The 18,036-nt window shown below is 34.1% G+C and overlaps 1 protein-coding gene across 1 annotated transcript in view; it reads left to right on the top strand.

Moving 5' to 3' along the window:
- Positions 1-18,036, top strand: part of TNKS (tankyrase) — a 150,221-nt gene that overhangs the window by 108,111 nt on the left and 24,074 nt on the right. Inside the window, exons 12-17 of the mRNA XM_059685511.1 lie at positions 2,664-2,835; positions 7,221-7,300; positions 10,338-10,483; positions 12,626-12,791; positions 14,183-14,402; positions 14,684-14,793. Coding sequence (XP_059541494.1) covers positions 2,664-2,835; positions 7,221-7,300; positions 10,338-10,483; positions 12,626-12,791; positions 14,183-14,402; positions 14,684-14,793 — 894 coding nt within the window. The remainder of the gene's footprint in view (positions 1-2,663; positions 2,836-7,220; positions 7,301-10,337; positions 10,484-12,625; positions 12,792-14,182; positions 14,403-14,683; positions 14,794-18,036) is intronic.

Raw genomic sequence — 18,036 nt, 5'->3', positions numbered from 1 at the left:
ATATTCTTTTGTTACTAGTACCATTTAGAATTTGAGGGAAGAAGTATAATATTCTTTCATAACAAAAAATGCATACATTTACTAAAGCGAAGAATTTGTGTTATTCTGGTCTGACGTGTACTTTGTCTAAGAAAATTGGGCTTTCTGAAATATTAGAATATAATTCTACTTATAGAAATTAGTAAATGCCTTATATATAAATATAGGAACGAGGACATAGAGCTTCAATATATGGTCAAGTTTTTAGCTTAGGGTTACAAATCAGTTCTCCTCAAATGGTTGGAATTGTTTTAGCTAAAAAGTTCTTTTTATAAGTTAATTCTAGTAACCATTTACATATTATTCTATTTTTATTTTTCATTCACTCAGAAGGCATTTCTGAAGCTCCAGCTATGTTCTTAGGGAGGATGAAAGTGCAGGAAAAGTAACATTGCAGATTGTCATAATCATTGCTTCTAAATAGCTGACAATTTACAAAAAGCATCTAACACAGAGCCTAGTAGTTGTGTTAGTTGCATCCTTTTCTTAAGTGAATTCTTAGTTCTGATTTTGACAGGTATATATGAAGGGAAGGAATGTGAAGCAGAGAGAAGAGCATAGTAGAGAAATGAGAACACAGAATTCACAGTAGAGTTGCACTCAGGGCCACCCCTTTCAAAACATGGAGAGAAAGAAGAGGAACAAGAAATATTAATTTAAAGAATTTTAATAAGTGGTGATTTTTGGCTAGTGTTTCACTCCATGAGTGCATGCCCATGAAGAAGTGAGATACATATTTATAGAGAGGACCTCTTATTACACATAGACTGTTTTTAATGTTTAAGATACTTTCTATACTTCATCTGCTATTTAGTCAATCTGCTCAGACACTGGAGGTAAGCTAGCTAGTGTTAGATTTACCGGGAAACTTTACATCCGTCTCTCCTATTGTACTGCTACGGTGTTTTCAAGGATAATCTTGACCAAAGGCATATTTTACTTTTGGCAGTGACTTTAGAAACTAACTTTCATAAAGCAGATAGGGCTTCTCATAATCTGATAAAGCTGGAGCATAGCCATATCAGACGCTGATGGAAAAATACAGAAAGCAAGGTGGTACACAAGTAAATTGTGGGTTGCCTTAAATGATGCTGAGGGGTTCATTCAGGTTTATTTGAATAAGTCACTAAGCTGAGGAATAACTTGGTAAGATCAGTATTTTGGAGTAATAATTCTCAAACCATGTTCCCATGATTTAATAAGCTGCATTGAGGATTTTCATAACTATAATTGAAGAATTTAGTGGGTTTCTTATCTAATTTCCAGAAAAATATTAGTGATTAGAATATTCTCAAATTTAAGTTTTTCTCCTGTGGTGAAGAAATAATAAAGAAATATTCATAGGAAAAAAATCAAGAAGTTTACTTTGGCAGCTTGTGTTTTCCATCAGTACATGCTAATGGCTGTGCTTTTATGCTGTCTATGTATAATCAGTCATTTTTCTGATGGCAAAGTTGCTGTAATTAAATATGTCAGTATTTCATGGCAAATTTGTAAACCACCATTAAGAATCTAGATGAACCCTTGCTTAACCAAGTGTGACGGCCTTACTTGTAACGATGCAAGACTGGAGACAGGGAGACTCATTGTCTTAAATCCTTTTTTTCTTACTCATGCATTTGGTAGGTGTGCACAAATGTTTTGAATAACCAGCAAGCAGATATTTGATAATTTACTATGTACCATTAACAGGAATTTATAGAGGATCCAGAAAACCTAATATAGTCCATATTGTCAATAACCTTAGTTTTACTTGGGAAGCAAACTATCACGATGTTATAATATTTCAGATAGCACTGACTTGACATAGGTGTTCAGAAAGAAATTATCGAGGCTTCAAATACTCAAGGAGGGCTTCTTAGAAGAGTGGGACTTTCACTGGATCTCATAATCCAGAGCAGCAGAAAGAAGGGCTTTTCTCTGAAGTAGCAATATGTACAATGAACATGGACTTGGGCTGACTGGAGTAGAAGGTATTTACATGGCATCCTGGAAAACAGCTTAGGATCAGTAAGGTTTGATCAAATCATGAGCATGGTCCAGAAGTTTAATATCCTAGCTTTAAAACTAACTAAATTATTATTCTTTACAACTCTTCAAACCTTTAAAAATGGAACATGTGAATCTTCGAATTATTATTCTTTTTGTTAAATGTGTTTGTAATTCAACTAGGGCATGTTATTATAATTATTTACTAAAATTAGAAAAAAACGTAATGAATCACTTTAACTGTCTTTGTTTACATATTCTGTTGTTTTTATATCTGAGAACAAGTTTGATAAAACATATTCATCCAGAAGTATTTAATGTGATAGGCAGTGGATATCGGACAAAGTCCTGGCCATATTCTAGTGTTGAGGGGAATGGCAGGGAGTAGAAGATGGACAGAAAGATGGTCATTTAGGGAAAGAATAGGTTTGTTATGATTTTCAGTAAGGTGATCAGAGAAAGCTAACTTAAGATGATATTTCTACAGAATCAGTGAGCGAAATTAATAATGAATTATCTTTGGCATTTTTCAAAAGCTATGTCAATTGCATTTTCTCATTTGAAATTATTTGCTTGAGTATAAAAGGGAACAAAATTAGATACTCGATTTCATGTGCCCATCAATGATTTTACAGATGAATGCGCTGGACACTCTTGGTCAGACTGCTTTGCATAGAGCTGCCCTCGCAGGTCACCTGCAGACCTGCCGCCTCCTGCTGAGTTATGGCTCTGACCCCTCCATCATCTCCTTACAAGGCTTTACTGCAGCGCAGATGGGAAACGAAGCAGTGCAGCAGATCCTGAGTGGTGAGTTCAAATCGCTAACCATTGCATTATTCTCTCTCTCCCATGTCCCATCCACTAATTAACACAGACAAACTTTGTACCTCCTGTTTTTAGCAACTCCTTGGAATGTTTGTTTGTTTGAATATTTTTGCTGCCTTTCCTTCCTTATAGTTTAGCCAGTGGCTCTCTCTGTCAGCTTTTTTGGTGAGGTGAAGTAGGTATCATGAGAAAAAGGTTTAAATTAAAAACCTGACTTGTGTGTTACAATCAAAGGTTAGTTAAAGCTCATATAAACAGTGTGGAATTATGGTAGCTCTAAAATCTGTCAATAGAGAAAATTTCAGGTCATTCATTTGGTTAGGATCTTTAATTAATTGTTCTTACAAATGTTATATTCTGACCTGTGTTTTGTAATTTAACTTCATTGCACTTTTCTGAAATTATCTTGTGTTTTCCTGGCTTAAATATAATTATAAAACCTGGCTGAGTATTAACAGTGCCCACCTAGTACAGTGTTTGATACTTTAAGTGCTTAGTTTATTGAGGAAGAATATACATAAGACTGATACAAAAATAGACACTAGTTCCCAAAACCCCAAAATCAGACAAAATAACACAGTCCACCTACTGAAAAATGATGAAATTGCTACAACAGAAATTTCCTATACCTGACCCTTATTTCTCATTTCTTTAATTTTGACTGTGGAGTTTATCTGCTCCAGAATAACATAACAAAGTGGAAGAGTAAAATGGGGAAAGCAACAGACTACAACTCAGAAGTCCTAGTTCTTGTTCTTACCTGTAGCCCAGTCCTTTACTCCATCAGGTGCAGGACCCCCTTTTTATAATGAATATTTTGTAATATCCCTTTTACTATCCAGAAGTTAATTCATAAATAATATGGTCTAACTATATGGATACCTTCCAAAAATCTACATTAAATGTCCTAACTATAACATTAAAAAAAAAATGACGGTAAGTCTTAATTATAAACTACTGGCAATATTTATGTCAAAATTAATGTCAGATTAAAGAAAATAAGCAGTTTTTTATAAATGAGCATTTTAAAATTGTTTTAGAAGATTGGACCTTTCTTTCTAAACATACTTTATCCAATTGTGAGTCACTAGCTACATGTGGCTAAATTTAGCTAAAATTAAAATTAGAATTTTAAATCATTTATCAGTTGTACTAACCACATTTCAGACACTCAATAGCCACACGTGGCTGGTGGCTACTGTATTAAACAGCACAGATAGAGTATTACTAGCATCACAGACAGTTCTTTTGAACAGATCTTAACTTGAATTCTTCTGATTATATATTCCATTGTGGTTATTGCATCGCTTTTACCTAATCCTTTACAGAAGTAAGGATTTGGGGAATTAATCATAGCTAAATTACAATTGAAATCCCCATTTGCATTTATTTGCATTTTGAAATAAGCCGTTCAGACCTATTGCCAGTTTTGTAGTCCAATACTAAACAAGTCTACAGGAGATTTTTTAAAATAACCAACGGCCTTTCAGGCTTTGAAACTCTAGCTTTTTTTAACATAGTATAGTGGATATTTGACATTTTTTGTGTGTGTCCTTATTTAGCTTTTTGTTTGTTTGTTTTTTCATTTTGGTGAGACAGAAAGAATTAGGGTTTCTAAAAAAAATTAGAAACCAATCTCTAGCCTTTGACCCTAGGTGAAATATTTATTTTCATCCTCTTTGAAGTCAGTGTGCTTATAAAGAATTCTATTAATACAGTGTTTTGCATATCAGCTAGTCTTCTTTTGACTGTATTTCCTTTTTAACTTCATTTTTATGTGTGTTTTTTTAATTGTGCATCTCTTTGTATAAATGGTCCTGGGCTGTGTGTGTGTCCTTTCAGCTAATACTTCGTTCACATTATTTCTAAAAATGAATCTAAGCCTGTTCAGGATTTATAATGGATGCATTATTTGTATAGTAATTAACCAATATCTTTAAATAACTCTATTCTTTGATTAGGACTAAGTCTTTCTCATAGTTTTCAGAAGCATCTGAGGCCCGGTACACGAAATTTCATGCACTGGGCGTGGGGGGGGGGGTTGGTGGGGGTGTCCCTCAACCTGGCTGGCCTGCACCCTCTCACAGTCCGGGACACCCCTCGCTCCTTACTGCCACTGTGCTCGCCAGCCATGAGCCCGACTTCCTGCATTGAGTATCTGCCCCCTGGTGGTCAGTGCACGTCAGAGACCGGTTGTTTTGCTGTTTGGTCAATTTGCATATTAGGGTTTTATTTATTATATAGGATAACAATTTTTGTGTGATTGTAAAATTATATCTTTTATAAATCAGTCTGCATAGACAGGTGTGCCAATTTCAAATCATTTTTAGAATTTAAAAATTCAACCATAGTAATTGTATCCTTCAAATGCTAGAATCTGAAAATATCTGAAGTTCTAACTCTATGTACATAAACAGTTGTCATTTTATTCTGTTGAAATGATAAACTAAAAATATCATCTATAGATTCCCTAAGGCTATTTCAATGAGTTTTACCAACTACCAGAATCACTATCATTGGGACATAATATGCACACCTTATATGCAGTAATGCCATGCACAGTTAGAATGGAGGCAAATGAGATGTGAAAGACAGAATAAGGGAAGCCAATGAGTTAAGATTTGACATCATTGACCCAACATAGAATAGCATGGAAGTCAATTCAGCAGATGCCTTCTGAATGATCTCCATGTAAAAAGGAATATAAAAATGAGCAAAACCTAATTCCCTTCCTCAACGCTTCCTAACTAACAAATGTAATAATCTCGCTCAAAGAAAAATAATTTTTGATATCTCAAAAATGTACTTTATTAGATGAAATACTCTATTCTTTCCTCCCTTTAATCTTAACATTTTATTTGCTATTATTATTATGACTAAATAAATGCAGTTTGTCTTCCGTTAAAGAGTTCTCATAACTCACTCTGTAAAAATCTTTTTCCTGAACGAAGCACTTTAGAGTAGAAAGAGAAGTATTTCTTCTGAAATCTAAAACCTTTTTTTAGCATCAGTAGATCTTCCCATTTGCACAGTGGACTGAATAAAGATGTCTCTAATCATAAAGTAATGCAATCTTAAATCTGAAAGGAATTTAAGGGAAACCAGCAATCACTTAATAGGCGCAAAAACTAAGCTGTTAGGTGATTTGTCTGTCACAGTTAATAGAGCCCAGTCTAAACCCATTCTCCTGGACTTCAGTCCTTTATTTCTATTATCTGAATGTGCGTACACATTATAAAAGTTGCACTTATTGTTCATAAATGTATTTTGAGTGATATAGTACATTCATTTTTTTAAAAAAAACGTTTTCATTGAGGCCAATGTATAATGCATTTTTGTTTTGTTTATATTGGATTAATCAAAAGACTCCATTTGTTAGCCTCATACTTATAGACTTAACAGCCCAATTTAATTATATTCTACTTAGTATTTATATCACACCTCTCATTTTACAGACATTTTTTCCCTTTCTTTATTGATTAAGGTATTACATATATGTCCTTATCCCCCTATTCCCCCCCCCTCCCCCTTCACATTCATGCCTTCACCCGCCTGGTGTCTGTGTCCATTGGTTAGGCTTATATGCATGCATACAAGTCCTTTGGTTGATCTCTCCCCCTTACCCCCACCCTCCTATACTTTCTCTCTGAGGTTTGAGCATCTGATTGATGCTTCTCTGTCTCTGGATCTGTTTTGGTTCATCAGTTTATATTGTTCATTATAATCCACAAATGAGTGAGATCATGTGATATTTATCTTTCTTTGACTGACTTATTTCAATTAGCATAATGCCTTCCATTTTACAGACATTTTGAATTGTATTTCCTTAAAGCCATTCAATAAATGTGAATTAAATTTCTTTTTTTTTAGTAGGCCTTTTTTTGTACACTGATTATGTTTTCTAAGATCACTGATTTAAGGAGTAGTACTTCTGTTTCATATTGAGGAAACTGAGGCCCAAAAGAAGGGCTGAACATTAAGTACTGAAAGCTGAGTGGCTTCCTTAGGTTTGCATAACAAAATCCATGGCAAAGCTTTGCTACAACACTTTGTAAAACCAATCTGTCATGAAGGTGATCGTGGTCTTGTGGTGCTTTGTATCTTCATTCCCCTATGCCAAGTATTGACCAGAAAGTTTGAAGAATAGAGTAGCAGGGTTGGAGACGGATTTATGTGTCTTAGAATTTATTTAAATTTGGCTTAGGATGAGATGGATATAGATTGAAGTAAGAAACCACTTATCTTTTGTTTGAAAAAGATAGGTCTCAGAATCTGATCCTTTAATCTTTGTTTTCACCAAATAATTTACCCTCTTTAACTACTCTGTGATTCCTTGAAAGTCAACACTAGTCTTTCCTTTTATGCAGAAAGTACACCTATGCGTACTTCTGATGTTGACTATCGACTCTTAGAGGCATCTAAAGCTGGAGACTTGGAAACTGTGAAGGTAAGTTAATGCTTTTAATGTCTTGAGTAGCACTATTGAAGCTTTGCTAACCATTTCACTTTAAGCTTGTAAGTGAAACTACTCAAATCCAAACAATGAAAGGAATGAGCAGAATAGGTGCATAAACAAGAGAGATCTCTAACCACAAAAAGTTTCCTAGTATGTGCCTTACCTTCATTAAACTCTTTTTTAGTCACTTTTTTTGTGGTTATGTGATAGCTCTTTTATTTTCACTTACATTAATTAAATTGTTACTTTTGGCTGCGTTCATAAATTTCTAAGCTAGTTCAAGCCCATGTAGTAGTACAATAATGTTTAAAACATTGTTTCTTAAAGTTTTCCATGAGATTCTCACATTGGCTCTGGGAAAGAATGATCCTGCAACCATTAGGAATTATTTATATGCAGAAGATGGGTTTTCCTCTTTATGTAACTCTGCTTGCTAAGAAAATTTTAATCAACCTTTATTTGTGGTATAAACAATGGTTATAAATTTAATGTTTCTCAAATGAAAAGTATATTCTAATATCAAATATACTTTTAAAAACATACACACTTCCCATCTACAATCATTCATGTAGAGATTAAGATAGAAGAAAGGGATACAGTTTTTGGTTTCGTTATGTTTTGTTTTTAAGAAAGGCCGATTGCAATATTGTTCTTGCCAGTCATACCAGATTTTATTTCAAATTGAACTTTGTCACTTATTAATAAGCCAACTCTATTTTTGTGACTTTTAGTAAACTAATTATAGCACTCTTGATGACGTATACTATTTGAAAGTGACGGTACACACTTTTTAAGCTCTGTGGCCTAGAAATTTTATTTTTGTTTTAATATGTGGTCACTTTCAGTCTTTCTTTCATCATATAATAATATCTAAGTTACTTAAAGAAAATAGTAAATAAATAGCCACTGGAGAGAAAATTTCAAGTTCTCTTAGATCTAAAATTACAGTGTGTTTTTCTTTTTTTCTTAAAAATACTCTGTAATTTGAAGTGTATCCTAATAAAGGAAAATTTTTAAATATAAAAAATGATTAGGACTCCTGTGTCACAGCATGGTAATCTCAGCACTAGAATTGCTAGATGTACCCATTATAATGAAATTAAAACTTTTTTAATGTAATAAATTAACAAAATTCCATTATCTTTTGTGTGTAAATATACTGCACCTTTCTGGTTTCTAAACAGTCTATTCACAATAAAGGACCAACTATGTTTTTTTGAATGGAATCAAAATGGTGGAAGAAAAAGCACAAATTAAGTGAGAATTAGGCTGCATAAATTTCTTTCCGTAGAGGTTTTAGAAAGTATTAGAAATTAGATATTAGAAGAAAAGCTGTTTGCTGAGTAACATATTTGACATTATATAAAGCAACTAGAAAGGATGTGAAATTGCTTTGTCATTCAAAAAGAAAGTAAAACAGACTAGAGATTTTAAAAAATCCAAATATCGAAAAGCAAGTATTTAATAAGCAGAAAGGGGTTTTATTTTTGTAACCTGGTAAAATGAGTTGTGTTTCTTCATTTCCTCCCTCATTCCGATTTTGCCAGTCTTCTCTGGGGAGAAAAAAAAGTTAAATTAAAAAATAAGAACCAGAAGAGTAAGTGCTTCAGTCATGTAAGACACCACTGGTGTTTACTAGCAATTTTTGCATCCTTTCTTTTTAGTTTATGTATTAATTTATTCGTTTTTATTTAATTGTATATTTTTACTCTCTAATTTTTGTGTTAATGTTGCCACAGACTCACCATGAAAAGATAAGATGTTTGACCTGATCAGATGATAATGTTCTTCAGAAGTTAGAGTCTGGTGCTTTTCCACATAGAGTCAATACGATTGTAGGCTCTCCCTAATACTGCCCAGACTTGTTTCCGTCATGTAAAAATTGTACCGTCTGAAAAGTCCTGTTTTCACCCTACCAGTGTGAAAGCCCCTACTGAGTATATCAATAGAAACAGGTTCTTCATTTTTAACCAGCCATGCACCAAAAAGATCAGAACAGGGTCTGAGTCTTTACTACTCCTTACCAACCCCATGAAAAAGGAATTCACTTAGCCTCACTGAGCCTTGGTTTATTTATAAAATGGAGATAATTACCAACTTCACAGATAGCAATTTACTGAAAGAATATGACATTTTTTACAAAGTGTAAATGATTGTTCCAATATCATTGTATTTCGTCTGTCACCACTGGTGATGCAGCCTGTCAGCCCTTACTTTGCTTCTACTGCTTGTAATCAAGGAGAGTGGCGTTGGTACTGAAATGGTAACATTCAAAAGGAGAAAAGGAGATAGAGGAGAGGTTTGGAGGGCATAGCTGAAAGAGGTGGAAGTAAAACCAAAAACTAGAATACGATTAGAATCAGTTCGACTTGTAGAGTTAGACAAACATCCCCCAAAGACCAAGTAAAGCACTGTGGACTGCATGGCTTTGTTGGTTTTATTATATTTTTGTTTTGTTTTTTAAGAAAGGCCAATTGCAATATTGTTATTGGCAGTCATACCAGATTATTTTTTTCAAACTAAACTTTGTCACTTATTAATAAGCAAACTGTATTTTGGATCAAAGGGCCAAGTGTGTGGCCCAAGCAGAATTAATACAGTTTTTCCAGAGCCTTTTTCTTGCCCCAACAGAGGAGACAAGAACTCTGGGTAACTCTGCAGTCAAGTGGGGTTGCTCTTATTTGAGAGAAGAATGGCTAAGAGCATGCAAAAATGCTGTGACTAGCAGTCTTGGGGAGCAAACGCCTTAAAAGATGAAAAAGTAAGGCATCAGTTGCCTTGCAAATGCTTGCTTTATTATGGGTTTTTCCTTTTTATTAGGATTTTGTGAGAGTCAATTGCTCTGTAAATAGTAAGAATATTTTTAGACATAGTACTGATTTTTAAACATCACTTGTATTATCTAATCTTTGGAAATAAATATTGGAAAATTACAAGTTATCCAGATACCTGTAGTATTTTGGAGCAAAGTCTGTGACTAAATGTTAATGTTCCTCTTATGTTTGTCTGTGTGTATGTGCCATAAAAGCAACTTTGCAGCCCTCAAAATGTGAATTGCCGAGATTTAGAGGGTCGGCATTCTACACCCTTACACTTTGCGGCAGGCTATAATCGTGTGTCTGTTGTGGAGTACCTTCTACACCACGGTGCCGACGTCCATGCCAAAGACAAAGGGTATGTGTTAGAATCCAACTGTTTGGGATTCATTCTTTTGAGACTTAAAAAAAGTATTTTAATATTTTTTAGGTCTTTGATTGTTTTTCCTATTTAAAAAAAGTAATGCAAGTGTTTAAAGTTTAAAGTATAAACTAAAACATAGAAATGTATAGTATAGAAAGTGAAAATTCACCTCTTAGAGATTAATTACAACATTAAAATTTTGTTGTAATCCTCCCAATTTTTTAAATGCATGTACTAGTGTGTATGCTGCTGTGGGGGTTGTGGTTGTTTCTAACATAAATAATGTCATTCCAGACAATTTGCTTTGCAATTTCCTTTTTTCATCTAGTAGTATATCTTGAATATCTTTCCATATCAGTATTTAATAGTTTATCTCATCCTTTTAATGCCTATATATAGTATGAATGTGTTTATATAGTTTGTAATTTATTGTTTAACCCTTGTTTTGCCATAAAAAATGTATAATCTCTTCCAAAAAGAAGCCATCCATCCCAAAGTCATCAGTATTAAAATAGAAACATTTTATTTTTTTACTAATTCACATCTATATTTTTATATTAGTTTGCTAAATTATGTCTGTTTATCTAGACAGAGTTGTGTTATTTTTTAAATATATTTTTATTGATTTCAGAGAGGAAAGGAGAGGGAGCGAGAGAAAGATAGAAACGTCAATGATGAGAATCATTGATTGGCTGCCTCTTGCATGCTCCCTACTGGGGATTGATCCCGCAACCCCGGGCATGTGCCCTTGACCGGAATAGACCCTGGGACCTTTCAGTCCCCAGGCTGACACTGTGTCTACTGAGCCAAACCAACTAGGGCTAGACAGAGTTTTTAAAGCAACCATGAAAGCTATTTAGAAATGCAAGAGGAAGTTTTAATTGAAATGAGCTTCTTCTGAGTTAATTTCACGTCATCTCAAAATATAAGTAAGCACATTTCTATGCAATACTATAGAATTAAACCATACAACTCAAACTTCAATTAACTGTTATGGGACACATCAGACATAATTTTCAGTAATAGTACCACTAGCTCTTTCAAAGTATTACAGTGTACGGAGAGCAACATTTGTTAATATTGCCCATTTTAGCACTTAGAATTTTGATCTCAAAACATTAAAAAGAAAAAAAAAGCATGATCTCTAAATAAAAAGGCACTTGTACCTAGTTTGTTCCATGTCTTAAGTGCAAATTAAACTTACCCGTTTGATGCACCCTTTTTTATGGGAACATTTTTGGTCCCTTTAGACTATCAGCTGCCTTCTCAGCAGAACTTAGAGTCATCTCAGAATAGTTTGCTCATAATAAGGCGGCTAGATTTTCTCATCTGACTGGAGTTTATGGTTCACACCATTATTTTCTTTAACAAATACTTAAGTTTCTCTGTCACTTAAGATTTTGAGTTTTCATTGCTTGGCACCTAAATATTTAAACTGTTACACAGAAAACATAAAAATAAAAACCAAAACCTAAAGGTAGAATTTGCCTAAATAAATAACCTAAATTGCATTGTACATTTTATAAGATTGCAGTGTTATCGTTAGGAAAACCCAAATGGAAGAAAATTTGAGAGAGGATAAACCAAATTATTAAGTAGTTATTCCTAAAATCACTTTGTAGTGTTGCTTTATATTGCCAGGGGATGAAACCTAAATGAAAAGTGTTGTGATGGAGGCCCTGGCCAGTTAGCTCAGTTGGTTAGAGCATCATCCCAATACACCAAGGTTGCCAGTTCCATCCCCACTCAGGGCACATACATTGATTCTCTCTTTCTCTAACTCAATAAAATAAAAAGAAAGTATTGTGATGCAACCTTTCTCTGTGTGTGTGTGCGTGTGTGTGCACGCGCGCGCGTGTGTATTTCAAGGATATATGTATTTTAAGGATAAGGATTACTGAATTTATATCCTTCACTAAGAAACTATGGAAAGTCCTTATATTGAAAGGGACATTTTAAAAATTATTAAGCCTCACTTGGAAATGGATGACTATATCTTCAAGACCAGAGGAGAATTTTCTAAGTGAGTCTGTAGTATGGTCAATGCCATAGAAGAATTTCATTATTATTTTCATAATTATCATTTTAACTCAAAAGATTTGTCATATGTCTTAAAAATAATTTTTTTCTGTTTAGTGGCCTGGTGCCCCTTCATAATGCTTGTTCATATGGACACTATGAAGTAGCTGAGCTTTTAGTAAGGCATGGGGCTTCTGTCAATGTGGCGGACTTATGGAAATTTACCCCTCTCCATGAAGCAGCAGCTAAAGGAAAATATGAAATCTGCAAGCTCCTTTTAAAAGTACGTAATTTTAAAAATTATAAAGTAATTATATTTATTTTTGGTTAGTATATAAAATTACCTCAAGGTAAATTCTGTTATGTACAATAAGTGCTACAGAGCCGCTTCCACTTTCCTTTTTAGGAGGATGTTTAAGTGTGGTATCATGATACTTACATAGCTTTGAGTAGTGTCTGAAGTGCCTTCTGAACTGATTTGATTAAGTTCAGATAATTATAGCTCATCAAGGTAGGTTTTGGAAAGAGTTGAATTAGTTTGCATTGCTTATCTAATACTTATAGTATTGATATCAGAAAACATTTGTACAAAGAAAAACAAGTTTTTTTATCAAGTTTGATTTTTTTTACTGGCTATTTTATTGTTAAACTCCTCATTATTAAACGTTATTTAATATATCTTATAAAAACTTTATTTTAATATCAGATTTTAATTAAAATGTAAGGTAATCTCTAAACAAAGTTATTTATATAAATTTTTGGTATATACATGAAATAGTAGAAATTAGTAGTTATGTGAAACTAAATAATTTTGTGTTCTTTTTAAAGGATGTGAAAAATGTCCGGACATGTAGTTCATTCTCCCTCCCTCTCTCTCTCTTTTTAACTAGAGAAAAACTTGTCCTTGGTTAAATATAAATAAAATTCTTCTTCCACCATTCTTATGGCATCAAATATATTATCATGAATATTGAGAATAACACTGTATTTGATGCACATTTCTATTATCACTGGTTAGTAAGTCACTGAATTCATTGTCTAGCTTGTATCTTTCAAATTTCTCCAGTGGGCCAATAGCAGACTGTCGTAATAAAGATTCTTGACTTTTATTTACTTTATTTCATAGTATATATGATTAAACTCTTAAAAGCAAATTAATTGTTAATATATTTATACCTCATTTCATGATAGATGTTAAGACTTATAATAAAAATATTTTAAAATCACCAAATTTTCTTCTGCATTTAGAATTAAGTACTTTTTCTACCTGTATGTGCTCCTCTTTTTACTTCTTTTTCATGCTATTCATTGAATATCTTTGTGTAATTGAAATCTGATCAAAATTTAACATCCAGACTATTCTTAAAAGGAAACGGTGTTTCTAAAGACAGTTTTGAGTCTGCGAAAGTATATTGGATAAAAAGTAAAAGATACTTAGTATCTTCGCCATTTCACCATCCTTAGACTTATGGCTTTGGTTTAGTAGTAGTTAGAAAGTTGATCCAGTAAACTGCTAAGTAGGGAATTTGAAAAATAAAACAGGATACTTCCTCTGTTGTTCAAAATGCATGAAGAATAGATAACTTTCCTTGGAGGAGTGAAGGTGAAGTTAAATAAACAAACTTAAAGAAAGATACAACAGAAAATACAAACCCATTTGTTTTTTCTTTGTAGCATGGAGCAGATCCAACTAAAAAGAACAGAGATGGAAATACACCTTTAGATTTGGTTAAAGAAGGAGACACGGATATTCAGGACTTACTGAGAGGAGATGCTGCCTTGTTGGATGCTGCCAAGAAGGGCTGCCTGGCAAGAGTGCAAAAGCTCTGCACCCCAGAGAATATCAACTGCAGGGACACCCAGGGTAGAAACTCAACCCCTCTGCACCTGGCAGGTCAGCATCATGAGCATGCCAAAGCCTCACTGTCCCTTCTCTGGTACCTACGACAGATTATTGGGAGATGAATGCTGAGCATAAAGAGTACTACTTAGTAAATGCTTTGGATTGACAAAGTTTTATATAATTTCTTACTGTAAAGTCTCTTAATTATGTGATAATAGTATTAGCTTTTAAAGCAAAAAGTACTACAACTTCAGCATCTTTTCGATCCTTATTATTTATATACAATTTTTTTCCCTTTAAACTGACATGTTTGCCTTTTTTTACTTTAATAGCCGGCTACAATAACCTGGAAGTAGCAGAATATCTTCTAGAGCATGGAGCAGATGTTAATGCCCAAGACAAAGGTGGCTTAATTCCTCTTCATAATGCAGCATCCTATGGGGTGAGCATGCTAAAGTTCAAGTCTAGAAAACTTTACTGACATTTACTGTTTTGTTAAATGTATACTGTATATGAAATAAATAGATAATTTAGCACAATTATAATTTTCTATTCCGAGTGTTTCTAGCCTCCCCAATTAAGCTCAACTCTCTTTTTGGCCAAGGACCTCACTTTTTATAGTACAACTAGAAGCCCAGTGCACAAAATTTGTGCAAGAGCCTTGGCCTGGCCCCTGCCTGCCACTGCCATGGCTGGGGACCTCTGCCACCTCTGCTGTGGCCCCTGCCCGCTGCGGCTTTGTCCAGAAGGAAGGATGTCCAGAAGGACATTCAGTCTAATTAGCATATTATGCTTTTATTATTATAAAAAAATCATAAATATATAATAGCAGCTCAGTTAATACTTATTGATACAGCTAATACTCTACTGCAAGTAGATTTTAGAAATTATAAAAGCCAGGAATCCTTTGTAGACATGGAAATTGTGGTTGCTTATGTTTATCATCCACATTTTTAAAATAACCAAGTAAATTGTTGAGCTATTGGTATATATAGTTTCATAGAATTTGGATTGACTAGCTAAAACCATACAGTGAAAGTCCAGCCATGCTCTCAAAACACTGTAACTAATCATCAGCCAAAAGAGGAAGAGGAATGTATCGGCTGCCTTGGTGCCATATGTTGGAACTCACGGAGTCACCACGGCCGCTTCAGGCCCAGGGAATCACACAGGGAGAGCATGAACGCTGCTGCTTGTCTGCTCATCCACTTAGTCCCGATTGGGCTATAAAACTCACAGATGCCAGATTGTGCGTACCAGGGGTCTCACAGTTGGGATCACTACTGATGAGGACAGTTTCCAGGTTTACCAACGCCTGACAAACTATAAATAAAAACTAGTCACTGTGATTTTCATATTCTCTGTGATTTCCGTGCCCTTCAGAATGAGAATATCCTGACTCCCTCAGGCCCCCTGCAAAAACCAAGCATGTTTTTCTTCTGCTTCCCACCTACGTTAAATTAGGGCCCTTTTTACATTGTATTTGTCATTTAAAACATTTGAAAGCTGGATTCTGAAACCATATTAAATGGACTGTTTCTCCTGGAAACATTCTAAGGGTTCAGTTCCTTTTCTAGGCCTGCCAGTACTTAGTATCTTCACCATTTCACTTTTCAGGACTTTGCTCTTATCTGTGGTATAGAACTGACCTGTAGCTTATTTATAGCATGTGTCAGCCTTAAATTTCAGTTTCTATTTTTGCCTCAGTGGTGTAGATATTTAAAAAACTTAATAATTGTGTTTTTAGTGTACGTAGGTAGTAATATACTCCTTTTTATTTATCACTCTTTCAGTCAGACTTTTGTCAGCAAGTTTTTAAAGCCTCTAACTGGTTTCCCCAAACATAAACTATAAATTTAAAGAAAGTTTAATAATACACACCATATATGTAATACACTTTATATACATACACATAATTTTCCTTGGACTACCTAATTTTGGAAGCCTGTGAAAATTAGTCTACCAAATTGTATTATTCTTTCAGTACCCATGGGAGTAGAGTAAAATTAATATCAGAAACACAATTCAAGTTGTAACTTTACTGTGAAGAAGCTTGAAATTATCCCATGCTTTTGGGTTAACTAAACAAAATAACTAAGATGTATTCTTCTAATAAGGGAGATAAATGACTAGGTTTTGTTTTGTTTTAAGTGATTTTGACATAGTAGTATAGATGGTGCCTATTTTTATCTTTGTGATAAGATTAGCTTTATAATGATGATATCATTCAAAATCCCAAAAATATCACAAAACATCCTATTCTCAGTAATTCTCCCCTGATTATGCTTTTTTTAAATCTTTATATTGTCAAAGTAAATATGGAATCTTTATTAGAAATCTATACAAATCTGATTTGTATTTTCTAATAAGTTTCCTTCTCTTTGTATTATCAAATTACCTTTCTTAAAATGAATAAGTAGTTGTATTATGTTAAAAAAAAACAAACAAAACTTTAATGATACCTCAGGGAAAAAAAAGTGCCTTTTCTTTTTGAAATAGGTACCTTTAAGAGAGCCAAAATTGTCTTAAGGAAAATAGGAAAAAACATGTCCAAAATCCCATCTTGGGATTTTTGTCTTCCCTTTCACCATCTCTTCCCATTCTCATGAAATTCAGTTTAGATAACTCAATATATTGAAGTTGAGCAATAGCGAGAGTTAGAAATTTATTCTCAACAGATAATCTTCTGAGTAATTATCAAAAGTAATCAAGTCAGCCTGGCTGGTGTGGCTCAGCAGTTGAGCGTCAACCCAGGAAACAAGAGGTTACCAGTTCAATTCCCCGTCAGGGCACATGCCCAGTTTGCGGGCTCAGGTCCCAGTGGGGCATGTGCAGGAAGCAGTCATTTGATGATGTTTCTCTCTCATCATTGTTTCTCTCTCTCTCTCTATCCCTCTTCCTTCCTCTCTCTCTAAAAATCAATAAAAAGAGATATATTTTTTTAAAGTAATCAAGTTATTCCAGGAAATGTATCCATAAAGAACACCAATGTGCCAATTGCACAAAGATTATAGAATATTGGTGTTGAAAAGGGTTTCAGACGTACTTTAGTGGTAACCAAACTAGCATCCTTAAATGTGTATATAAGAATAAAGTTAATTTTTATTATTCTCAAAAGCCTAATCATGCATCAGTATCACCTTTGCATAATCCATTGTCTTAAGCTTGTTTTATAAGGACTTTCTAAAGAAGCTGAAATCTTTGGTATTATTTGAGAGAACCTACTCTCCTGAAACTTTCTCCTACATTGTTTTTCATAGTCCTGCCTCTTTTTAGTTCTGCTGTTATTATTGTCCCTTTTGTCTTCCACTCTCCTTTCCCAAAATATTGTTGTTCTTAAGGCTTTATCCCCCTTGTGATTATCTTTCTGTTTCCTTTTCTTAATGAGCTCATTTATCAAGTAGCTATAGCTTTCAGCTCAGTGTTCCAATTTGTCATTCCCCTGGAGTTCCTACCTCTAGTGCCAAGCACTTAGTAGGTGTTCAATAAATATTTGGTTGATGGGTGAGTGGGTAATTGAATGAATAACCGATGCCTTCTTATCTGTGCTTCAACCTTTTGTGTCTGACCATTTACAGAACATCATGGCTTTGATATTTTATCCCAAAAACTGTATAGCCCAAGTGAACCTTACTGTTCTTATAGTTTCACTAGAGGCCTGATGCACGAAATTCGTGCAAGGGGC

The sequence above is a fragment of the Myotis daubentonii genome, chromosome 2 (assembly GCF_963259705.1).
Source record: "Myotis daubentonii chromosome 2, mMyoDau2.1, whole genome shotgun sequence".
NCBI classification, from domain to species: Eukaryota; Metazoa; Chordata; class Mammalia; order Chiroptera; family Vespertilionidae; genus Myotis; species Myotis daubentonii.
Note: the sequence above shows the minus strand (reverse complement) of the source record. Positions and strands in the feature narration are given on the sequence as shown.